The 26564-nt window shown below is 42.2% G+C and overlaps 1 protein-coding gene across 1 annotated transcript in view; it reads right to left on the bottom strand.

Annotated features, from left to right (window-relative positions):
- The window catches only part of SMOC2 (SPARC related modular calcium binding 2), a 184152-nt gene extending 164967 nt beyond the window's left edge, over positions 1-19185 (bottom strand). Inside the window, exon 1 of the mRNA XM_032780989.2 lies at positions 18565-19185. Coding sequence (XP_032636880.1) covers positions 18565-18636 — 72 coding nt within the window. The 5' untranslated portion in view covers positions 18637-19185. The remainder of the gene's footprint in view (positions 1-18564) is intronic.
- Positions 19186-26564: the final 7379 nt, after the last annotated feature.

The raw sequence follows: 26564 nt of genomic DNA, 5'->3' as shown, positions 1-26564 counted from the left end.
CAGATTTTTGGGAGTACTTTTTGAGCTAAAAAGGTTCACAAAACTAGGGAGTTCATGAAACTTTTCTAAGTATGTCAACAAGTATGTAGTTGCAGTAATTGACATACCACAAAACCACACACACAACTACAAGTAGCCTATATGTTCATTTGTTACATTAAACATGAAAAATAACAAAGCTGGTTGAATTGAAACTACAAAAAAAATCCCCACTTTCACGATTAACCCTAAAACAAACCCTTAGTGATTGTACTTTATAGGGTACTGTACAATGTACATAATTTGGGGTTTGTTTGTTTGTTTGTTTTTGAAGAATAGCAACATGATGGACTTCCTTATTTCAGATTTCAAAACTGATGGGAAATTTTCAAATAATTTTTTTCGTATTTCAAAAAAGACCATTTTGACACATTTTCCATGACAATAATGCTTATAAAAAATTGTCCACATTTTGTTCCCTGTTGAAAGCTTGTTTGCACTTAGAAAAAGGAACCAGGCTTTGACCTTTAGTTGGAAGATGCTGGTGCTGTAAATCGATAGATACTCAATACTATACCATTATTGATTTAGCTAGTGAACTTCTCTTTATGTGCTTTATGTGCTCAGCTTGTCTAGTGTTTTCTGTTTTGAAAAATGTTCACAATGCATTCATGATCATCTGGTTTCTGATTAGCTGTAGTTTTGTGTAATTATCATTAAAGAAAACATTTAGCTGTCCAGCTAAATCAGTTTGGTTGGTAGAGATTCCATTTGTTATGTTGTTGATAAAATTATGCTTAAACTCTGGACAATAAAAAAACTTCTTATCCAGGAAAGTAGAGTATTAATTTAAAACAACAACGGAAGTATATCATGCATGTACAGGATTTGAACAAGAGGTGAACTTTTTTTCCCAAAGAGCTCCAGGGTAGATGGATATCTTGTATATGATTTTAATTAAAACGTGTTTTTCTTGTGAATCTCTTTGATCCTTCAAGTATGTATGTATGTATGTATTTTTGACACCTAGAATGACTCCTCCCCCCCACCCCTCTGCTGAGCCCATTCTATGGCAGATGTCTGTGGCTTTGTCTCACTGTACATCAGGTAAAGGCCTCAAGGACCTTTTGACAAACAATTATCTTAAGCAAGAGGAGCATCCTCAGAATCAAGTCCATTTCCTCTGACTTCCCACTGAATAGAAGTAATTCAAACCTAGCTAGTGAAGTGAGCAGGGGGTGGCACAGCAGCTCCTGCAATACCGTGGATTTGTTTCAGTTCCATTAGTGGGCTTTAGGCCTGTGTAGGGGGACAGAAATGCTCTGGTGGTAGCCATTGATGATCTCCTTCTAGCAAGGGGTCAGAATCATGTAGATCTATCCTTTTTTATTAGTATGAACTGTGGTTGACATGCATGCAGTTCCTAACATAGTTACAGAGCTGCTTTGACCACTACGGCAGACTCAGTAGCCTCCACGGCCCCAGTGTACCCCCTGCATGGAGCAGGCGATAAGGATAGCAGGATCTACGGAAGTGGGAAAGGGAAGAACTGGAGGGTCCATTAGCAAAAGGTCCTCTGGACCCAGACCCATCTCTCATAGGGCTGGCTCTGGCCCTGTGCTAACTCATCCTCTGTATTTGGGCATTCAGGAGGACCTGGCGGTGCTGAGTTTGTCCACAGACCTGTGTCCACAGGTCAATTCAGCACCTACTTTGCACAGTGGACCTACACTGGATCTGCTGCCAGCAGGCAGCTGCCATAGCCACAGAGAGACTGGGGCAGGACACTCCCTAATGGCTTTGAATGATGACTGTATATGATCATAAGGATTACAAATTACTAGATTTAAATTTTATTAGGTGGTGAGCAGGGGGAGGGATAACATCTTGATTCTCAGCCAGTCTACACCTGCCTCTGTTTGATTCAAGTGGCAGCACATTTGAAAAGCTCTGTTTCAGTAAAGCAGTTAAACGGATTCACATGGCACAGTTCCTACTGTAGCTGGAAGATGTACAGACAACAGTGCAAGGGTTCACCTTTGACATGCAAGCCATGCCAAAAATTAATGTCTTTCAGAAATACAGCATATGCTGCACAGCTGTTTGAGAGAGGCAAAGGAGCTATCAGGCCTAGCAGTTAGGGTGACCAGACAGCAAATGTGAAAAATCGGGATGGGGGTGGGGGGTAGTAAGAGCCTATATAAGAAAAAGACCCAAAAATCAGGACTGTCCCTATAAAATTAGACCATCTGGTCACCCTACTAGCAATATCTGTGAGAGGAAAGGCCAAAGCTCTCATGGAGGTGCAGCTTCAGGTACAAAATAAGTCACCCTTGGAGTAACAGACTCTTCCCTATTTAATGCTTCCACCAATTATAGTGTCAAGTAAATTGACCTGAGAAACATTTACATTGCTAGATTAAATAATGTACTGTTAGCTATTTCAGTGCATTGTACAGCTGCAGGGGGAAAGTAAGCTGTGGGAGATACAACACCTTAATTCTGACTATTACACATACATCGATGCCTTTAATCCATAGAGTGGATTCTCAGCTGGTATAAATAGGCATTGCTCCATTGAATTCAAAGGACTTCCGATGAGAATCTGGCCCAATATCTTAATTTAGGTCAGACTGGATTTCAGGATATGCATTTGGGCGGGATTGCCATGAAATGGATGGGTGCACCTGGGTTGGTTGTAAGTGGGTTTGAAAATTGAGTTTGTTGTGGAACTAAGGAGCCTTGAGTGTGTTTGGGCATAATGGAGTTTTGGGAGAACAGTTGCTTGAGTGTTCGTGATGCTTTAAGTGGTGATTTCCTTGATATCTTTTATTTATTGCATTGATATGTAATACCATTGTGCAACCTTAGCTTTAAGTTAACTAAGTTTTATGTTAGGGGAATTAATATAGTTTTGATATAATGTAAAGAACTTGTAATAGTTTGACTTTAGGAAGAAAGCTCTATAAAAATCAGTTCATTTTATTTGGGGATAAGCAGGCTGCTTTGGAAAAAATAAGACCTGGATTGCTTTCTTCCGAAGTTTTGGGGTGGCTGGCTGCAACTCTCTTCTTCCCCTTCCATAGGCCCTGGTTCCTCTCCTCTTTTCACAGCTTCTTTACCTTTGAAGATCTCTACCTGGGGGGTGAGCATCCCTTCTTCTGTCTCAAGCTACCAACCTCATATTTCACAATATTTGGGGTATAGAGTGTACTCTGAAGCACACACATTGCCTTGCACACTTAAATTCAGGCATAGCCATGACCTAAAAGAGACTCTACCATTGCTGTTGGGGTCAACAATGGGATCTTCATTGAAAGTTGGGCTGGGCACCTTAGAAGTCATGGCTTTAATGGAAGTGGGATCTGGACCCTCAGTTTACCAGCTGGGCAACAGTAGAATCAGCTGCATTTGTATTGTAGAAGGAAAGGTGGATATCAAGTGTCATTTCATCAGACCAGAGTTTCTCTATCGTTTCAATAGAAAACCAATTCAATTTCCTTTCATTTGTTTACAACTGCATGATAAATATTAACATGATATAAGAATGAGTCAAAGTGTATATCACTGGACATCAATAATTTCAGAATATTAATGCCAGTCTACAGAGCGAGGCGAAGGAGTCTGATTCCTTCTATACAGTACATGCCAGACTAGCATTTTGTTGTTGAATAATATTGTCTCCCAGATATATAAGTACAGGAGGCTGATAGCAGGTTTCTATTTTTATTCCAGAAAATGAGTGTGAGCAGACTCACCAACTATATTTTACATAACTCACAGAGACTGGTAAAGACGTTGGCAGTGCTAGAAATTAGGCCTCTGAGGGAAACTATTTTTCTTTCAGTATCACAAATGTCTTTGTTTAGCTGTGAGTTGTTTAAACAGGTTACACATATTTTGTTGTTTTACTCATTCATCAAAAGTCAACCCTTCCGTATGCTTAATCATTTCTGTGCTCTCCTCTTTCAATTCTCTTTGGCTTGTCAATTTCTCTCTAGTAAAGAGGTGACCAAAACGGACTGCATTATGCCATGTTCAGTCTTATCAGTGCATGTAGATGATAATAGAAGGGCTATCACCTCCCAGGTCTGTTACCTGACACCACTGCCTAAATACCCCACATTTGCTCTGGATTTTTTTTCCCCAGCTCATATTATTGGAAACGCATATCAAAATTGCTGTCCATTGTCATTTCCGAGTCTTTCTTTCAGCATTACCACTTTCCAGGTGTCTCCCTCCAACTAAATATCTCTTCGGATATTTCTCCTCTGATGACTTACTAGGAGTATCTCCATGTTTAACTTATTTTTATTTTTCCCCTTCCCATATCTCATACCATTCAAACTCCCTTCTAAAATTGTTCTCTCTCCTCACTAGTATTTGGAATACACCAGCTTAGTAATACCCTGAAAATGTAATGATTATACTTTTTCAGTTCATCACCCCAGGACTTACCTCCCACCCCCAAATCAGAAGTGTTTCCATTAGCCTTTGCTTACAATCTTTTGATTCAGCTAATTCTCTGTCCATTTGAACAATTCTCATATCAAGGCCAATTTGAATTATAGATTCTAATATCTTTGCAGCGTTACAGCTGAGGAAGGAACTAAATCATCTCACAAGTTTATCTGCTTTCAGATGTCAGTTACTTCCCAAATGGACAGCTTCCATAGTCCAGAAGTATATGGTTGGTTGGTTGCATTTAAGGGGACTGATTGTGCAGGGCTTGCACACACCCAACTGTCATTGACCATTTGAGGTACACAAGGAACACAGGCTTTAATGTAAAAGTTTTGCTGAGTCCATTCTAAACAACAGAGAGGAACTCAAACAATTTTCATTGCAATGCTGTAAACTCTACAGCACTTGCTCAAACTCCAGTATCTCCATCTGTAATTTCTCTGCCAAAGCCCACTTCCCATTAACGGACTGTTAGAGAATTCCTACTTTAGATACAGCTGCTTGCTAAGTGGCATTCAGATGCATGGCACAAAACACCAGCAGGTCTTGAACAATATCCAAGTTGAGAATACAGGATAGTGTGTGCACGTGTTTATATATGAGATCTTCAGGCCACATTATAATTACAAAGTACTGAAAAAAGATTAAATAACTGGTTACCATTCTTCATCTGCAAAAACTTCTACAGGGAGCTACAGTAAATTGCAATATCATTGGCCAAAAAAAAAAAAGGTTTAAAAGATGCTAATAGCTTTAAAAATCATGAAGCAATTCAGAAGAAAGGCCAAGCAGGGGAAGTAAATATTAGCTTAGCACTACCTTTCTCAAACATGAGTGGAGTAGCACACCTGCTTTCCCTCTGCCTAACACTGCTTCAGGGGTCTTCCTGAGAACACATCCTGCATGCCAGAGACTAGCTATGGAATATGAACTATGACCTCTTAAACTCTGATGACATGACATTTCACTGAGGTTTTCATCCATCAAACATGCTCTTTTTCCATGTATGTCCCTCTGTTTTATACAAAGTTTCCCTCGGGGGGACTGAACCTAGCATCTGCATGACACTGATTTAACTGCAGCCTAATGAAAGTAATGAGTTTTCACCTGTGGTTAGACTTATTTGTACCCATCTAATTTTAATGAAAGCTTTTAATTGCGTCTTGCGTGTATTAAATAAATGTTCTTTCCTGCCACAGTTGTAAAACAAACCTCACTTTGGAGCTTCCTCACCCTCTGGGTATTAGAGAGACAAACTAGCTTTCAAGAGATGATATATTTTGCAGGCAAGCAAACTCTCTAACTTTTGGCTATTCCTACAATGTGACTCATGGTATCATACATTGCATTGTCCCAGACATTAAAACAATGTACTGTATTCCACTCAGTGGAAATGTAGGATGGTGGACAAGCAGGCTAATGTAATAAGAACTAAATGTTTAATCTTAACCTAATCGGGAAGTTAACCTGATCTGAGTTTTTGTTTGCTTGGAGGGGTGAGATTGGGCAGTCTTTTAAATTTCAGATACCTCTGCAAATTTATCAGCTACCAAATACAACAGCCCTTGCAGTATTTCCAATGTGGCTAAAATCTGGATGCCTTCAAAATCCTGTCAAATCAAAACTATTATGAGATTCTTATACCAAAATGTTTCACATAATTTGGATGAACTTCTCCCAAAAAAATCTTAAATTCTGGAGTTTTGCTGAACTGAACCTCTGAGCCTTTCTTGGGTTTTCCGTCCATCATTCTTGAAAAGCAAAATGAGGAGTAAAACTTTGCACAGGAATGTAGAGGTGAAATATATGCACAGTATGTTCAAACCTAAATTAGGAATCATTGTCCTGGAGAGGATACATGCTATTAGATGACAAAGGATAGCAGATGACAAAGGATAGCAGATGTTATTTTGGAGCCTGTGGCTCCTTGTATGAACAAGGGGATATGCTTTTTAATAATACTTGACTTCACTCAGAGATCGGACAAACCACATCCATGTAATGATAAGGTTGAGAAATCAAGCTCTCAGAAGTTGGAAAAACACACAAGGGTGAAATCTGCCCCTGTGCAGAGGAGCCAGCTCAAGGTTTATGCAAAACTGATGTCCCACTTAGCCCAGAAATGTGATTTAATCCGTGTCCAGGCCTTTTGCTAACCCCTCTGAACAGGGCTGAATCTCTCAGAAAAAAAAATCAACTAGCTGGTTTGGAAGGGTCTTTCAGGGTACATCTTCACTTGGTGCTGTAGGTGTAATTTCTGGCTTGAGGAGACAACTTTGGCTATGGAAGACACTATGTAAGTACTCTGTAACAAATGTTTTGGAGGCAAATTACCACTGTGAGCAATTTGCACTCCTCTCTGCCTGCCTCCCCATGCCCTGGAGGTTTTTCTATGGATGGCAACCTTAAAATCTGGCGAGGACTCTGTAGAAGCCCCAATAACAGAAACTGCCTAGAAGAGGAAGTAGATCAGTGGATCCCACTGTCTACTCCTGGGCTAGACCTCATCTGCACTTGCCTGCTACAGACCAGCAGTGGATTAGAGGCTACAGGCTGTTTGACCTGTTGAACCTACCAGTCCAGGTAGATTTACCATTAGTAGGGACTCGGGCTAGATTTAGTTCAGCAATCTGTAATTCATCAATAAATTCTTTGTCATATGGTAGAATCAATTTCACCATCAGTAACATATTCAAACCTTCATCACAGGAAATAAAAATACCAGTGATGGCTGCGAAATGAGCAAAGTAACCTCATATTCTGTATTCAAGGCTTAAAGTGAAGTGGCTAACAGGCTTGGCCAAAAAAACAAATCTATTCCTTTGAGCAGGGAGGAAATCAATCATTGGCAGGAGGTTGGTGACACGGTGGAGTCTGGAATGGCATTCCACACTGGCAAAAAGGGACCACAATGCTGGTCATTCCTTCACTTGGATTCTTGTAAATTCCTCACTGTCCAGGACAGGAGGCTATCACCAATAAGGATTGGGATTTGCATTAATTTATGGTTGAAAATAAAATGAGTGTATTGCTTTTGATTTGTCTGCTGACTTTTTGGCAATCTCTCCATTCATTGTACCAATTTGGGAGTCCTACTTCTAATTCCACAGTGCTGCCTCTGTGGGTCTGTCCCAAGCCATAGGGACACACAAACCAATCCATAATAGGATGGTTCAAACTATTTCACCTTGGTATCAATTCTGCTTCTGCCATCTAGTGTTAAGGACCTGATCTGATTCTCTGTCGCCCTGCACCAGGTGTTCCAGTGCCTAGTGGGTGTAAAATACTACCACATCAGACTAGTGGAAGTGGTTTACACCCATTTGGCACTGGTGTAAATGACTGGACAAGGTGCAGGATGATGGAAAACTGCGCTCATTAAGTTTTGTCTTTCTTCTTTTGAAGGAAATAGCACTGTCAGTGCTTGTATGTTGACCTATAATTGTGTTATGAAGTTCTATCATCAGGTAATGACACAGACATTGCTTGGAGAGTCCTTCAGCATCTGCTTATGTCACTGTCTGTGTAGTGCATGACATGACAAGGAAAGGGAACTTTAAACAGAGGAAGAATTTACCAGATGAACTCCTCTTTCAAAAAGCTTTGTTTCTTCCAGAAATGTAATTTACGATGCCTCTTTGGAAAAGCAATGGAAAGATAAACTCTCCTGTGCAAAGTTCAGATTTGCAACTAAATCCACTCAGGCTGAAATCCCTAAAATTTTTTGACATGTTTGAAACCTGCCTTCCCGAGATAATGCTGCTTGAAACATAATCCTATTAAATGCAGTGTGGAAAATAAGTTCTCTTTCTCTTACCACACTCACTAAAAGTCCTGTAAGTAAATGCTTCAAAACGAACGCCAATTGATACATGCAATAAACATTTTATGAGCCACCCACATGCCTTTTCAATAGGTCGAACACCTCAAAATGTAGCATAGTATAAGGGACAGCTCTCAGTTTAGCCCATAATTCTCTTCTGTGCCACACTAGCCTGCTGTTAGCTCATTCTTATTACTGTAAATGGTTCATGTTCGGGAGAATCGTGGCACTACAGTTACAGAAGATCTTCTATTTAAAGAGAGAAATCTCACATTTTTAAGATTCCTTTGATACTGTCTTTCGTGTGTCCCACTTGATGACAAGTGGAGCTGCAAGTACTGGGCACTGAGGTTCCCAGTGAGGTGTGTCTCTGGCACTCCTATTGCATGGTGGAGAGAGGAATTTTGACACTGTCACCCCCCCCACCCCCCGCCCCAACACAGATGACTGAGCTGATCAATGTTGTTCTTGGGTTCCCTCCAGTGGCTGATTCATGAAGTGCCATAGATGTTGGCTTCAAAGGAAGATGTGTGTGACCTGTCTGCCCTTTAGGATGCTAGATGAGTGATACCACCTGGCTATACTGAAAGGATTTTATCCTGAGTCTCTGAGGTCTTTGACATCTACCTCCAAAAAGAAATCCTATCAAATATAGCAGAGATACATACATGCGTATGTGTCATGTTATGTTCCAATCACAGTCCTCTGTGTTTTTTATCCCTATGCATACTTTAAGGGTACAGTTTTTTATAATGTGTATTATAGTATATGTACTGTAATGATAACTGATTGGATAATGTTCATCTAAACATTTGACAAATTGACTATTAAAAAAATGATCAGTATAATTAGTCTCATATAATCTCAGCACATGTAATAGGCACATTCTGTCTGGACCAAGACTATGCAGCGCCATTGGGGCAACACAGTGTGTCCATCAGGGCAGCATCTCATTAACTAGAACCCTGCAGAGACCATAAACCAGATATACTGGAGTTACTTTGGATTTGTAGTGGCCGCTGATGTGAATGTGTTTGGAATCTGGCCCCATGTAGATTAATGCACTAACCCTACACTTGAGAAGGCACTGTCTTATTCCTATTTGGTTTCCCGAAACAAATATGTTTTTTTTCCCTTTTGCTCTCAAGATTTTAGGGTTTTGTGCATTTTAAGTAAAAATTACTCAACTAAGTGTATTTGGCAGTCTCCAAGTGCCATCTGAGACTTGGATAGCAGGGCTGCTGTTGAGGAGGATTTAAGTCCGCTGTTGGAGCTGTCTAGCAAAGCTTTCCAGTGTATCTTCTTTAGCTATGCCTGGCTTTAGCACTGTCTTTTTTTTTTCCTTTCAAAAGCACTAAATTCACTTCCAAATCTCAAAAAGGAGAATAGATGTATTCATATAACAGTAGGAAATGAGAAAAGCAAACAAAGCATAGTTCTGTCTGTATTAAACGTATTACAATGGCTTCACTTTAAAAAACATTCTACTTTTGAAATTCCCTGTGTTAAACTTTAATTCCAATCTCAAAGCATTTCAGGTATGTAGGCAGCTGAACATTTACATCCAATATTCAGAAAATATAGCTCAGCTTACACTGGTTACATGCACCTTACCCATGCTGAGACAGTTCAGTACATGTGCACTGGGTAAATTCACTTCTCTTTACAGACGTGGATTACGGTCAAATGGGTTGTGAATCCAAAAAGGTGTTGCCCATCTCTTCTTCTCCCCCAGAATAGCTTCTAAGCCTAACCCCCATACCCCATCTCCTTTACTCCCTCCTAGATAGGAGTAGAAAATAAAGAAACTCCTCAAGTGACACACACACCTCACATCAAGATGCAGTTGTCTTTTGTGCTGCAGCCTGCTACTCTGCTTTTGATTCACTGGTCCATCTCAGCAGGGACATGCTGGCCACCGCTTCCCGCAGCTCCCATTGGTTGGTAATGGTGAACCGTGGCTGCTGGAAGCTGTGGGCGGCTGTGCCTATGGACATAGGTGCCAACTTCCCCGCTTTCCCCTGGGTGCTCAACTCCCCCTCTACCTCAAGCCCCATCCCCACTCCACTCCTTCCATGAGGCCCTGCTCCCATTCCAACCCCTTCACCAAAGTCCCTGCCCCAACTCTGCCCCCTCCCTGTCCCTATTTCAACTCCTTCCCCAAATCCCTGTTGTGGCCCCAACTCTTCCCCACCTCCTCCCCTGAGCATGCCATGTTCCCACTCTTCCCCTTCCCTTCTAGAACCCGCTAATGCTGCCAAACAGCTGTTTGGCGGCAACCAGGCAGGAATCGCTGGGAGATAGACAGAGGAGCGGGGATGTAGTGCGCTCAGGAGAGGAGGAAGAGGTGGGACAAGGGGAACTTGGCTGCCAGTGGGTGCAAAGCACCCACTAGTTTTTCCCCATGGGAGCTCCAACTTATGCCCAAATAAATCCCTTAGTCTTTAAGGTACCACCAGACTCCTTGTTTTTATGGATACAGACGAACATGGCTACCTCTGATATGTCAGTCAACGTTTTTCTTTCCAGAGGATGCTGTAAAGACCAAGACTATAAGTGAGTCCAGAAAAGAACTAGATACATTCATGGAGAATAGGTCCATCAATGGCTATTAGCCAGGATGGACAGGGATGTGTCACTAGCCTCTGTTTGCCAGACGCTAGGAATGGACAACACGGGATAGATCACTTGATGATTGACTGTTCTGTTCTTTCACTCTGAAGTACCTGACATTGGCTATTGTTGGCAGACAGGATACTGGGATAGATGGACCTTTGGTCTGACCCAGTTTGGCTGTTCTTATGTTTCTTGTGGCCCTAACAATGATTCTGTGATGCAGTTTCTACTGTCTTGAATCTTCATCAGCTGATAAAATACCAACTCCATCTCTGAAAACTAAAATTAAAATTAAAAAAAAAATTCTTAAGTCAGTTTATTTACTTAAGTTTAAGTTTTGCAAAAAAAACCCAAAACCTATTCTCTAAATGCTGATTAAAATTTCAGGCTGCTAATTGCACCCATGGCACTAAGAATCTTACCCTAGTGATTCTGTGCCAATGAGTGGTGCTGTGTTACCTATTCTTCTTTGGGGCTGTGATGTCAGGAAACTCAGACCATACCAAGTGACTAGCTGGCCACATCACACAAAATGCTATATCAATTGACATAGTTAATGGATAACCTTGACAGCAAGGCCAAGGAATTAATGGGCATGGAGATTCCACTAACCTCTCTTCCTAGACGTGGCCCTTCTGGCCTTGGCTACATTGAGAATTTGCCCTCATTTCAGCCATTATTGCCCTTGTAGCCAACTAGGATTGTTTGTTGATCTGTAATCTGCACAAATATTTCTAAATTTTTGCTGTATTTTCAGTCATCTTTCCTTGTCTTTAGTACTTATTATGTCATGTAATGTCAGCATCTAACAGATTGCAAGCTTTTCCTAAACTTTTTATTTTTCGAGACAATAATCACTGTCAGTATGTAGAAAGTGCTTTCAGTCCTGCAAGTGAAATGAAAGGGGTGGGTACCAGTTAGGAAATAGAGCTAGTCAGAGAAACTTTGATGGAACCAAATTCCATTAGAATATGATATTCTGTTGTGTAAACATTTTTCAAAATTGGGTTAATATTGACAGAATTTCATTTTGTGTCCTCTCCCCTTATAAAACAAAAAGTTCTGACAATATTGCAAATCCTATTCTGACATGATAGTCAAAAATGTTTTTAGTTTTGAAACTACTTGTCATTTCAAAACATTTTTATTTTATATATTATAAAACAAAATAAAAAAGTCTAAATCAAAATGAAAGGCTTTGATTGACAGACAAATTTTTGCAGAGTTTTCCTATGCAGAGAATGTCCAAACTTTCAGTTTTTGTTCCTAATCATAACAAAACCAGATTCTGAAATCCCTAGATCCTTCGTGAAACACAATTTCCACCCTCCACACAGCTCTATCAAGAACAAATGAAGCAGTTCAGATAAAAATCAATACTCCTGAACCAAACTCAAACCTTCATTTGCAATCTAAAAATAGTTCTCCTGACTCCCTAGGTTGGTTATTAATTTTCAGGCCCCTCTCCTCTTCCTGGTCTTGAGCATGACAGAAAGGTGAAGTATCAGAATATCATGAAAACAGCTGCTCTTGTGGTAACTCTGGCCTGGCTAAAATACTGGAAACACTAGCAAACTCCTGAGCAAGCGAGAGCCTGAAGAGATTTCTAGACTGATTTCCAAACCAATGAGGTTCAGATAAGCTTTGGATAAGTATCTACATTTTTGGATGTTCCTCCAAAATGAACGAAACCTCCAAAGCTTTGGAGGTTTGCCCACAGTTAAAAAGAACACATTAGTGCTATGACTCTTTTGGACTACCTCTGAGGACAGGGAATGAAAGGAAGCACCAAAATGGACTGGAGGGCCTTTCATAAATGTATCTTTCTATGTATGTTTTTTTCCCCCTGTAAACTGCCCCCTTCAGTTTTAAAACATTCCCAGTATGCAGTCAACCTGACATCTACATTATTCACTTCACATTAAATGGGACTGTGTTTGTTGGCTGCATGCATAAAAATGACTTCTAACACACAATCTAAAGTTCCTCTCACCCTTTTAATAATAACCCTGTTGTTGGTTTTTTACAGTGAGAAGTGTCTTGAAAGTTTATTGTAGGGAAGCATTGTTGAGAGTGTTTTATTTTTGGAACTGATGTACCCTTTGTTGCATCAATGCCCATTTGCTCTAACAATGCTGTTAGGATCTGGAGCCACTTACAGTTTTATTTATGGTCTTGGTTTTGAGTCACAATTAAAGTAACTTTTTTCCAAATGTTTGGGTTTTGTAGGCGCCATCCAAATGGGTCCCTAACTTGGAAAGCTTTGATTGTGTTTAGCTTCCCTCTATTCAACTACCTTAGTGGTCCATCTTACATTGGTGAGTGTTGTGGAACCTATCCAGGGCATTAAATGCTATTGAATACTCATGAAGCATGTGCCTGGGGAGAAAAAGAAAACAATTGTTCCTTGAAATATTCAGCATCTGATGAAAGAAACTTTTGACAGGCCGAGGTGTACATTTCAGTAAGAGATTTCTCCAGATGCAAACAAGAATTTTCTTTTCTGGTAGGCTCTAAAATTGATATTCAATTGAAAGACAAACATGATTCTGCATCTCTTTTGGGCATAAAATTAAATATTTGTGGTACATTAGGAACAATGCAAATATTTTCAAATAAGAAACACTTGCATGCTATTAATACACAGACACACACAAGTCCAGCTGAGATAGAAGCTGCACTGATAGTTCTAAAAACATAGCATTAAAGATGCCCCATGTTTTCAGTTCAGGATCCTTGCAGCAATCTAAGTGTTACTTAAACTAGAGAAAGATGGAGTGTACATTTAAGCTTTGTATTTCAACGCAAAAGTACCTAGATCCATAATATGTGACTGCCCTTATTGGAATCATGCCAACCTAGTTCTGTTCTCTCATCTACCAATATATTTCAGTAAGGAGATAGATATAGGTATAGATATAGACAGGAGATTTGTGACGCTAAATAAATATTATATGCCATAACAAAAGTAATATACCATGAAAATATTCTAGTAATGTACTGCAAGAGTTGCAGGATCCCATCTGTCATTCCACAGAAGTGTTTCCAGAACAAAGTTTAGTTCTTTTTAGAAGATAAGGACTTTGTATAGTGGTGTTTGACAGAGGGAGAGGGAGCTAAATTGGTTACAACCCCTCCACATTGAACAGTTTCTTATCTAGATGTCCCCTAAAATAGCGTACTTATGAAATAGCTCTCACCCCAGCTTCCCAAAATGAAAAGTGTTCTGCTTCCAATGTTTGTTCATAAAAATCTCCCCCCAGCCCAGTGGCTCAGCTAGTAGTTGACAGTTTTTTAATAGGATAGATATTCCCCCCCCACCCCTTATTCATACTCAGCTGGCATTGCAACATGATGTTTCACAGGAGATGAGTTCAGGAGAAACCTTGGCACAGCAGTCTTAGAACGAGAACGGGCCAAGAGCTCTGCAAGACTGAAATAATTTTAAGAACCAGATTATAACTTTGGATGCAGTGGTGGTCTTTGACTCTTGTGCACATCAGAAATCAGTTTGGCTGCTAGTGTCAAGGCATTTGGAAGCCACATAGTTACACAATGACTAGAGGCCAGCCGTGGCTCAGCACTGGAGCCACAAATGAGGTTGATTACCAGGGACTGGGGAACCCACTGGAGTTATGAGTTGTGTGAAACCTTTAGAACTTTTCCCTTTGGGGTTTTGTGAAACTTCAAGTTTTGCAAAATCATTTTTTCCATTTAATTGAAGCCCTGGGCTTTTTATTTTCCCCAAGGGAATTTTAATTGAAGAATGTATTCCTAATTAAATGGAAGCAGACAATAGACTCTTGTTTGAAAACAATATTTGCTCTGCTTCTGGGGCTACCAGGGAAATAAGTTAAAACAAAAAACCTATTTTGCCAGATCCAAACATAAAAACTGACCCTCGACACTGTCAAATTCTCTTTTATATCTAGAGCCTTAGAGCTGCTGAATGAGAGAGTGAATTTTCTGATCCATGGAGCCACATTTTTAAAACTGGCCACTGATTCTACATGCTCTGATTTTTGCCTAAAACACCTGAGGCTTAATTATCAGAAATGCTGAGTGCACTCAGTTCCTGCTGAGTTCAATCTGAATTGTAGGTACTCAGCTCTTGTGAAACTCAGGACAATGGTGTGTCAAGTTACATACCTATAATCTGTGGCCACTTTTGAAAATGTTGGCCTCTGTTAGTTACTTCCCCAGCCGTGATGTTGGTGGGCAGCTTTCATTTGCCACATGGAAAAGAGACGGGTGCCCTATATGCAGAGGAAGGTAACCTAGCATTGTAGAATGATGCAGCGAGTAAAAAAAAAAAAAACCCACTTCCCTTCATGTCTGTCCACCACTTCCCTTCACTCCCGTTCACACACATGTATTGACCCAAATATCCCAGGTTCGGTTCACACACAACACTTATTGACATTTCTGAGAAGTGCTAGAGATGAAAATGCATGTCTTTGTATCAGTACCTCAGGGAAGTCAATGTCCCTAATGTATTAAGAAATAAGGAGTGAAGAGCACATAACTGGAGAAAAATAACTAAGGGCTTGGCTACACTGGAGAGTTGCAGCGCTGGTGGTGGGTTTCCAGCGCTGCAACTTACTCACTGTCCACACTTGCAAGGCACATACAGCGCTGCATCTCCCTGGCTGCAGCGCTGGCTGTAATCCTGCTCTGCCTGGGGTATAACGATTGCAGCGCTGGTGATGCAGCGCTGCTCCGCCAGTGTGGCCACCAAAAGCACTGTAATTGGCCTCCAGAAGTATTCAGAGGTATCCCAGAATGCCTGTTCAGCCACTCCCAACAGCGCTGCAAATGCTGCAAATGTGGCCACACTGCAACGCTGGTAGCTGTCAGTGTGACCACACTGCAGCGCTTTCCCTACACAGCTGTACGAAGACTGCTGTAACTCCCGGCGCTGTACAGCTGCAAGTGTAGCCATACCCTAACTATCATATTGATACACTCTGTGAACTACAAGTCAAATGACTGTAAGGAAGAATACAGAATGATTTAGGATTGAGCTACCTGTTGCTGTGATATTTCACTTTCCATTTTAATAAGGAATGTCTCCAAATATTTTGTAGGAATAACACTCCGCCCTACGTGGTACTAAAACCGAAGACCCAAGATTTATTTTTATGGGAAATTTTTACAAGATTAACATTTTCTGTTTGCAAACTATGTGCAGCCAGGCGTTTATTACCTACTTTATGGATTAAAGGTTTCTAATGTAAACAGCGACATGTTTGGCCAGCTCTGTGAGAGCACATCCACAGGGACTGCTGTGAAGAACTGGCTTAGGTTCACTGCCTCCAGGAGTTAGCACTGTTGCAGCTATACCAGAGCGGGTTGCCACCAGTGAGAAGCCCAATGTAGATCAAACCTAACCATCAAGTTTCAAACTTCAACACCCCTCTGGAAGCACAAGTTCAAATTCCTTCAGAATTGACTTAGCTTTTCATCCTTCCAAGGTATATAAATTGAGTGCCATATAGTTTATTTGGGAGAGGGAGGTCTTTCAGGTGAAACCAAAGTTATATTTGCCTTATATGACACATTACATTCTCATAAGACAGTGGTTTACCCCAGTCTCCTTGGCGAAACTTTCACTTCCTCCACTTCAGTAGAGCTATCATCCATCTCCCCAGAGATGGCTGAATTTCAGTGGCAGTGTATATATATCTAGTGGTAAAATGCTTTAGGATCCTTTGGGATGGAAGGTGTTATATAACAGAAATTGCTGTTACATGGAACGACTAAGATTGGTCGTCTTTCTAATTCACAATCATTTAAAATGTTTATAAGGAAAGAAAAGGCCAAGGAAAGAAAAACTTTTTTCCCCAAAAATTCTCTCACCATGAGAGGGCAGTTTAAAAATCAGTCTTTCCAAGTTGTGTTATGGTACTCCACTTGATTTCATGTGTTTTGTGCTTGCAAAAGTGGAGTGAGCTTTGTGGTTTCAGTTAGCAATTGCTAATCTACAAATAATTTTCAATAAATTAGATAGGGAGACAAGACACCTTACAAAGAATTTCAGGTATGAGCAACACCTCCAAGCCCCTGAAAATATCACTGTGTGAAATTTACTATCTTATAGAAACATTCATTGTCTGAAAGTCTAAGATAAAAATAGAATACATCTCCCTTTGCAAACCTTCAAACTGAATATCCTTTACCCAAACACTTAACTGCTTGAAAATGGGTATGCTGCCCTTTATGTTTATTCAAGCATTCATTTAAAAACACAGTTAATATGTTTTTATTTCTACAGATTGCATTAATTATAGTTTTGCAAACACTACAACCTCTACAAGAAGACTGAACTGAGCTATTAGCTGCAAACCTCACATCTTGGCTAGAGAAGCAATTATGGCTTATTTAGCAATCCTAATGACTTGGCTTACCTATCCTTATACATAGTCCCATGTTTAGCATCAGGGGCTCCAGAATAGCTAAGAAGGGCCGTTTCATGGGGCTTTATACTTTAAATGGTCCACCAAAGATAATCCACATATTTCCAAATGCAGCCTTCAGTGCAAGGGTTATTCCTCTACAACATAATAAAGGCAATAATACTAGACTAAAGCTCTGTGGAGACCCCCAGTAAATTTCCATTTAACTGCAATAACTAATCTTGTTCCTTGGAAAATGCAAATGGTACATTTCATGGAGTATTACTCCATGTTCTGTGTTGTACAATACACACGAAGACTACCCTTGAAGAATTTTCAATCTAAAATAGATCCAAGAAGAGGGAGAGGTTTTATTTCTTCTTTTCCCCCATCATCACTTTATCTTGTCTCAGGGAGGCTCAGAAAAGGGTTTCAGCAGCAGCAAAGTTACCTAGCACATTACAAGCAAAGGGGAAGGAATTTGTCCTGGGATGGCAGACTGTACAATGTGACTGATATCCGTCTTCATCATTAGCCCCTGAGTGCTCCTGGCTGGCCTCGGTGAGGTCGGCCGGGGGGGCCTGGGTAAAAATGGGAATGACTCCCAGTCATCCCCAGCAGATGGTACAGAAGGGCTGGTAACTGTCTTCATCATAGCAACAATTCAACCTGTATGCCTACCTGATCTGTGGCTAAACTCCAGTGCTGAATTCTCTTGTTACTGACCTACTAAATCATTTTCCCTCACACACTTTACCCATTGGAAATCATCCATTAGCAGGTTTCTTATTTAGTTTCTCCAGCTTGCGTCTCTCTCTAACCAGGGCTCGTTTTACGGGCAAGGTGAACAGCAATGCAGTGCTGTCTTTATTTAAAGTCAGCTTCCCTGATCTCTGCCAGGGATTGTCAGCTGCAAAGGGGTCTCATTTTCTCTCTCCACCGAGTTACCGAAATACATAGCAATGCATCAGTCCTTGTCCACATAGGACAGGCTGAGAAGGTTTGATCTCTGGAACTACAACAGGTTAGAGAACCTACATGGGAAGTGTCACCTGGAGCCACCCTCTAAGACCTGTACACTTCCTTCAACCTCCGCATTAGCCTGACCTAGGAGGGGAGAGGGGAGGAGATCAGGTCCAGGATTTGTTGTTTTCGGGGTGCGCCCTACGCGCCCCCAAACTGTTCACACTCGCTCCCGGCGCTGGCCGCAACTAGGGAGCTCCGAGGGTTGTCCTTGTTTGGTAAGCCCACCTGATGGGAGGGAGGAGAGGGGAGCGTCTGCCTTACCGTGAGCGCGGAGAACTTCTGAGCCGGCACCAGGAGGAGTAGCTCGGGGAGCAGCAGCAGTAGGAGCCGCATCCTGATCCGGAGTCGGGACAGCCGCAAAGTCGCTGCTGGCGGGGGAGGAGGGGGACTTTCCTTAGGCTCGCGCTTCCCCCCCCTTCTCTGGCTCCTTTTCAGTCTCTCCTGCGGGGAGGTCCCTTTGCCCAGGGCTTCTTTCCCCACCCCCTGAAGTGCGGGGCTGGGGGACAGCGCGCTCCCTCCGCTCCCCTCCCCTCGCCGGCTGCTCGAACGCTTCCCACCTCTGGCCGTGGAGCTGCCTCCCCAGCCTTGGGGCGGGTTCCCCTGCGATCGCGCAACGCGCTGCGGGGAAGTTTCGCCTGCTGCTCCGGGGCCAGGGCGTGCGGCTTCTCCGCTTCCCTGGAGCGGATCAGATGCTGCCCCGCGTCTCCGCTGCGCTTGGCCGCCCCTCTCTCCCTTGGCACCGGAGGGTCGCCGGCCGCAGCCACGGGGCAATGAAAACGGGCAACGAGCCTGCCTCCGTTCCTATGTGTCTTCCCCGGGGCAGCACCCGGGCGGCACCGCTCGCACGTGCTCTCTTGCGCTGCAGCAGCTGGCGGGGTTGGAGCTGCAGGACACAGCCCGGGAGCTGCTGCTGCTGGTGATGTCGTGTGAACCACCCCAAATCTTTTATTTCCCTTTACTCTGCTTTTTGCCTTTCCCTTCTCCCTCGCCCAGCCTCCAGCTTCTCTTCCCAGACTCACTGATCCTCTGCTGATTGATTGATTGATTGACCCAGCCAGCTTAGCTCCAGGGGACACAGACACATACACCAATCATCTTCGTGGCCACCAGAGCCTTTGAAAATAAGGTTTAAGGGGGAAATGAGAGGGTAGGAGGAAGGAACACGTAGCTTTTATTATTTCTGGTCTGCGTTCAGCGCTGAGGTTTGCAGCAGTTTCTTGGAGACTATGCAACATGTGCAGATAGGCGACCATGTGCGTGTTGGTTTATACTCATTAATGAGCGCGACGCAGAGGGGTAAGGTGAGCACAGGTAGTTTCCCCCGGGTATTGTCTGCTGCCCAGTTCACTAAGTTCAGACCCTCTGGCCTATTTTGTTGTTGTTCGGTAGGTTGCACCCTGACGCTGGAAACCATCGTTTTCAGTACATTGCTGAAATATTTCAGCTTTGGCTTGTAACGGGGGGCGGGGGGGGGGGGACACGAATCTGGCTGGCTCACACAAACCCAAAGCTTTACTTTTTTCCAGCACAATGAGGTAACTGCCTGGCCTGTTACTTGAAAGGCTGTATACCATAGAGGGGAAGAAAGTATTTGGCCAAAACATTTCTTGCATGGATTTTGGTATGTGTTTCTGGGGAAAATACAGTATAACTGCTTGGTTATCAGCCTCTTTTTAATAAATGCCTGATGATTAAATTAAAATAACAGAGCATTAGCTTTGCATTCTTGTAGGTTATCTTTTGGGAACCGCATAAAGGAATGTTGTTTATTATCTCCTACTAAAACCAACAGAGGATTCCTTACTGAGCATTGGGTACAAGAAACTGTTCCACGCCATGTTTCTTTTCATGGAGTGATCCCATAGCAAGCAGCGGTTCTCTGAGTTGTACAGCTGCAGATATCTCCATGGTCCGGACACTAATTGAAACAATAAGCCATTTATAATGATTGCTGACATTCTGTTAGCATCTGGAGTCTCAATATTCTAAGCACTGTACATGCATAATATACACACAAGAACTACCTCAAAATAGCACTAATAAGGTTGCAAAATCAGGCACTCAAACATTGTGAAATGCCAGAATTAAGAATGCCTGTGCAAATTTAATTCTGTTCCCTTGTGCATAGGTATTATGATCATCTTTAATTGTATTTTCACATTCTATTTTTTCCCTCAGAACACTGCCTCATTTCCTGCATAGGACAGGCAGTACTCAATTAATGAGCAGCTATTCAATGTTTTGTTTTTCTCCTCATTGTTCAGGGAGTGGCCCTGAGCCTTATTTACTGCACAATATTCAAACCTTGCTCTGCAGACAGAATTAATAATATCCTCAGGGGGGTTTCTGTAGTGGTCATCACTCTAGTATCTGAGTGCTTCACAAACACATTTATTTTCACAGCTCCCCTATGAGATGAGTGTCTTATTGTCCCCATTTAAAGACAGGGAACAAGAGCATAGAAAGATTGTAGCAAAAAGTATCCATGAATGCTAGGTGCCCAATATGAAACACGAAGGGGCTAACTTTTCCATGGTAATTACCCTGCATATGTTCGAAGCACAGCTCCCACTGACTTCAGCTGCAGCTGTGAGTGCTCAGCACGTCTGCACATTAGGTCTCAGAGTCCCAAGTCAGGCCCATACAACTAGTGACTATCTGTGAAAAATGTGGGTTAAGCAACTTGCCGGGCATCACAGAGGAATTCTGTGACAAAGGCAGGGACAGATTCCTGTTCTTTAGGTCGGCCTTCGTCTGCCTTAACCTTGAGACCCTCCTTTCCCTTCCTGTAGTTTTCTGCTTTATTCACTACACACCTTCCTGCTTCTGCAACAAATGAGACAGAGGTTCTATAGACAACAGCCTTTTTTTTTTTTTTTTTTTTAAACTGCTCAGCCCTTATTTATCCTCAGAGCAGGTTCATCTCGGGCACTAAATGAGGCAGGGCTGGGTGGGAAAGAGCTTGTGATAATATAATTGAAGAATGTATTATAACGCACATGTACATGGGGCCCAAATTAAAGTTAATTCTGATATTTCCTAACTTGTGAGTGCTCGACTTTGCAAACTTAATAGTGTTCTTCTAATCAAGTTTTTGTGTGTGAGAATTCCTAGTTTTTTAGAAAAGCAAACTGAAAACCAGAAATGTCATCATGTTTCATCCTGATTTCCATTTGGGTCATCAGCAGGGTTAGAACCTTTAGAGCAACCACAAAGACCTCTGCTACTTAAGTTAATGGAGTAGCTGATAGTAGTGATAGGTCACCATCATCAGTGTGGCTTAGCACTAGAGAGGGATGAAACACATCCCAGTGGGCTTCACAGATAATACTGACAGCAGAGGAATGGTGAGACTCAGGAATCTTGGGCTCCATTCCAGGATTGGAAGGGGAGAGTGCTTGAGTTGGCACAGACTCTTCTGCACATTGCTCCCAAGCCAGGGGCGGCTCTAGCTTTTTTGCTGCCCCAAGCATGGCAGTCAGGCCGCCTTCGGCGGCACGCCTGCGGGAGGTCCCTGGTCCCGCATATTAGACAGCTTGCCTGCAGGAGGTCCACCGGTCTCCCAGCTCTGGTGTACCCACCACTGAATTGCCACCGAATCCGCGGGACTGGCGGACCTCCTGCAGGCAAGCCACTGAAGGCTTCCTAACTGCTGCCCTCGCAGGGACCGGCAGGGCGCCCCCCGCGGCTTGCCACCCCAGGCACACGTTTGGAGCGCTGGTGCCTGGAGCCAGCGCTGTCCCTAGCATGACACCTTCCGGTATCGTCCCTTCAAACTAGTTTCTGGTCCCAGTCCTGTCTCTCACTCCTGGTTCCTCCTCTCAGCACGGTTCTCATTACCTAGGCTGTCCCAGTCTGCACTCTTCAGGTTTCTGACTGCAGTCCCAGTTTCTTTGTTCAGAAAGTCCTACTCTTGCCCCTCCATACCTTTTCCTGGTCCCAGTCTTCTTTTCCAGCCAGTCCCAGTTCCCTCCCTCCCAGCTCCTCATCCAATCTGTCTTTCTTCCCAGTCCTGGTTTCCAGTTGCCACTCCTATCCACATTCTCCTTCAGCACCAGCTGCCAGTTCCAATCTCCCTCCCTGGGCTCCTTCTCCAAATTATGTGTGCTTCTCCCCCAATCCTTGTCCCAGAATCCCTCTGGCTCCTTATCCAATCTCAGTCTCCCCACCACCTACTGGCTTCTGCCCCTCCTCCTTTCCCTCTCTGTCTCCCAATCTCCTTGCCCAGCCAGTTGCAGTCTCCCCTCACCCCAGCCTGCAGTCCCTGTCTCCACCACCCATAGTTCCCTGTCCCAATTTCTCTCTTCTCACTGCCAGACTTCAGTCCCAGTTTCTTTCCCCCATATCATGCTCCAAATTCTACACCCCCGCCCCAACTCTTGCACTTGTCCCCTCTGCATTTGAATCAGACAGCCTCATCCTCCACACTTCCTGGGCCCAGCCAGGTGGTCATTCAGGTGCCCAGAGCCAACAGAACCTGTAGGAGCCCAGAGCTGCAATTGCAGGAAAATTCCTACTCAGCATCAGGCTGGAGCATGCTCAGTGCAAACAGAATCTTCAGGGAATTTAGTTGCCAAAATCTAAGTTGTGTCTACTGAGCACATTCAAACAGCAGTTTTTCAAAGGTTTATAACTTGGATAAATTTGGCCACCTGATACAAAGGCCACTGCTGTCAGATTTCAAGTCCGTGCTCCAACGAATGGAGGTGCTAGAGTTTTTCAAAGAAAAGGTCACCAGAATCTTTGGAAACGGCTAAGCCATTTGGTCTGAAATTTTCTAAATAAATAAAAAATCAGCCTGAGTCAGATTCCTGACATGGAAAATTTTAGCCCAAACAGACAAAGTTATAAGTAACTGAAAACAGTTCACTAAAAAACATTAGTTTCCACTTGACCCAAAATAAACCAAAATATCAGTTAGTTGCACAGCTGTAAATTGCATCCAGAGCTGCTGAATCCTAGTCTCATGCTTTAACCACAAGACTATGCTTTTTCCTTTCCTTCTCTTTTCATTTCTGGACTGCCCATTCAGAAATCCTGTTGTCTTTCAAGTGTCTTAGAAGCACAAGACTCGTTATGTGCTTTTGAAACTCTCATCCTTCGGTTGGATTTTAGGTGATTAACCCACTGCATTCTTATGGGTTAAGATCCTGTCAGTTGTCTTAAGTTTTCTCACACTTTTATGGTGCCCTAGTACAAAGCTATGGGCCTGATCCTGCTTGGTCAATATGAGTTGAAGGCACACAGCACACCTCATTGGTGCTGCTCTGTAGTTGGCAGGATTGGCCCATATGACACCTGAGTTGTTAATATGGGCTCTGCCAACAGTGCGAGATGTTATTTTTCATTTCTTACTGGGAGATGGGCTATTTGCTACATGTTTTTCTGATAGATGTCGCATTTTTGTCACCCCTAATATATTCACCATAAGGTGAATTCTTCTCTCAGTTATACCAGGGTAAAACTGGTGTAACTCCCTTGTAGCCGGTTGAGCTCCTTCATTGCAGCTGTGTGCAAACTTAAGCTCACAGTGATTAGCGTCAGTTGCAGGCCCTGAAAAATCAGTCAATGAATGATTGAAAAACCATCTGCAATATGAGGCAGGGGGAAGAACTGTTTGAAATATTCCAAATTCAAATTGCTGCCTGACAAACTTTAAAGAAATGTGTCATTCTTTACAGCCTTTAACCCTTCTCTGTATGAACAAATCTCTTTGTATGGTCCATTCTACCGAATAGTCTCACCAACCTGTATCTTTACTGCTAAAAATGGCAACAGACACACAATTTACCAGTATCAGAGGGGTAGCCGTGTTAGTCTGGATCTGTAAAAGCAGCAGAGAATCCTGTGGCACCTTATAGACTAACAGACGTTTTGGAGCGTGAGCTTTCGTGGGTGAATACCCACTTCGTCACCCACGAAAGCTCACGCTCCAAAACGTCTGTTAGTCTATAAGGTGCCACAGGATTCTCTGCTGCTTTTACAATTTACCAGGAGCACTTGGCAGCCTGGACCACACAGATGCAATTCATACAGGCAGAAAAGTAATGAAAGGTGATACTGTAATAAAGAAACCTTTCAATTACACTGAGCATTTCTCTCCATGCTGCCCACACACTTAACATTCTGGTCCACTCTCCTCCTTTAGTGCTGAGGTCAACATTGATGGAACATGAGATGCATAAAGATATGTGGTATAAACAGGGCATGTGAGCAGAGGATGTGCTATCAGAAATTATTTGTTTAATATCACATTTATCTAAGTATTGTTTATTTGCCATGACATAGGGTGAAATCTCTATCCAACGGAAGTCAGTGGGAGTTTTCCCATTGACTTCAATAGGGTAAGGATTTTACTCATGGAATTCAAAGATGGAAGAGACCCATTTCTAGTCCATTTTTCTGTCAATGCAGGATTTTTCTCTAAAATACAGTTTCTAGTGCTGTTTCCAGTCTACTTTTAAAATTCCCTAGCAAGGGACATCTCTCACTTTGCTTGAAGAAGATTTCCCAGTTGAATAGATCTAACTGTTTAGGCTTGTGTAAAAATTGCAGTCTCTAGGTGCAAAATACCAAATATCATAAATACATTTCACTGCCCAATTTATTTATTTATTTGGGGTCATTTAATTTGCACTATTAAATGTAATTTAGAAAATGATGCCTGGATCAGCATGTGTTTGTGATGGTGTCTTCACTGTTGTGTATGGGTATTATTCTGAGACATGGAGATTTGTTTAAATGTCATTGGCAAAGATATAATGAGGATGCTAAAAGTGAAAAATATGTTTACCAGTTAGCAAAGTCATAACTGTTCATGACCCACTTGATTTCAAGTCATTTATGGAAGTTAATTTGGGATAGTAGGCTTTTTTCTTATCATTATTTAATTTTACAGCACTGCCATGAAGCTCCATAACAGATAGGATAACAGAAGCAAAAATAGAAAATGCAGAAATGGCTGAAGTAATAAATGCCTTATTGTTTCAGTTTTCACCAAAAAAGTTAGCAGTGATTGGACAACTAACATAATGAACATCAGTGTAAATGGGCTAAGATCTTAGGCTAAAATTGGAAAAGAATAAGTTAAAAATTACTTAAACCAGTTAGATGTCTTCAAGTCAGCAGGCCCTGATGAAATATGTCCTAGAATACCTAAAGAACTGGCTGAACTGATCTCTGAGCCATTAGCGATTATGTCTGAAAATTAGTGAAGGTCACGAAAGATCCCAGAGGACTGGGAAAAGGGCAAATATAGTACCTAGCTATAAAAAGAGGAATAAGGACAACCCGGGGAATTATAGAACAATCAGCTTAACTTTGGTACCCTGAAAGATAGAGGAGCAAATAATCAAGCAATCAATTTGTAAGCACCTAGAAGAACATAAGATGATAAGTAACGGTCAACATGGATTTGTCAAGAATGAATCATGTCAAACCAACCTAATACCCTTCTTTGATAGGGTAATAAGCCTTGTGGATAGGGGGACGTAGGAGATGTGATACATCTTGACTTTAGTAAGGATTTTGATACTGTCACACATGACCTCAACAAAAAACTAGAGAAATACAGCCTACATGAACCTTCTATAAGGAGGGGGCACAACTGGTTGGAAAAGAGTACTCAAAGAGTAGTTATCAATGGTTCACAATCAAGCTGGGAGGATATATTGAGTGGTGTCCTGCAGAGATCCGTTCTGGGTCTGATTCTATTCAATATCTTAATAAATGATTTAGATAATGGCATAGAGAGTGCGTGTACAAATTTTGTGGACAATACCAAGCCGGGAGAAGTTGCAAGCACTTTGGAGGACAGGATTAGAATTCAAAATGATCTGAAAAAAATGGAGAAATGGTCTGAAATAAATAGGATGAAATTCACTTAGGACAAATGCAAAGTACTACACTTGGAAAGGAATGGTCAATTGCATAAATACAAAATGGGAAATGACTGTCTAGGAAGGAGTACTGCAGAAAAGGATCTGGGGATTATAATGGGGATCACAAACTAAATATGAGTCGACAGTGTAATACTGCTGCAAAAAAAGCTAACATCATTCTGGGATGTATTAGCAGGATTGTTGTAAGCAAGATGGGAGAAGTAATTCTTCCACTCTACACAGCACTGTTAAGGCCTCTGCTGGAGTACTGAGTCCAGTTCTGGGCACCACACTTCAGGAAGGATGTGGACAAATTGGAGAAAGTCCAGAGGAAAACAACAAAAATAATTAAAAGTCTAGAAAATGTGACCTACAAGGACT

Source organism: Chelonoidis abingdonii, chromosome 3, assembly GCF_003597395.2.
Source record: "Chelonoidis abingdonii isolate Lonesome George chromosome 3, CheloAbing_2.0, whole genome shotgun sequence".
NCBI lineage: Eukaryota > Metazoa > Chordata > Testudines > Testudinidae > Chelonoidis > Chelonoidis abingdonii.
Note: the sequence above shows the minus strand (reverse complement) of the source record. Positions and strands in the feature narration are given on the sequence as shown.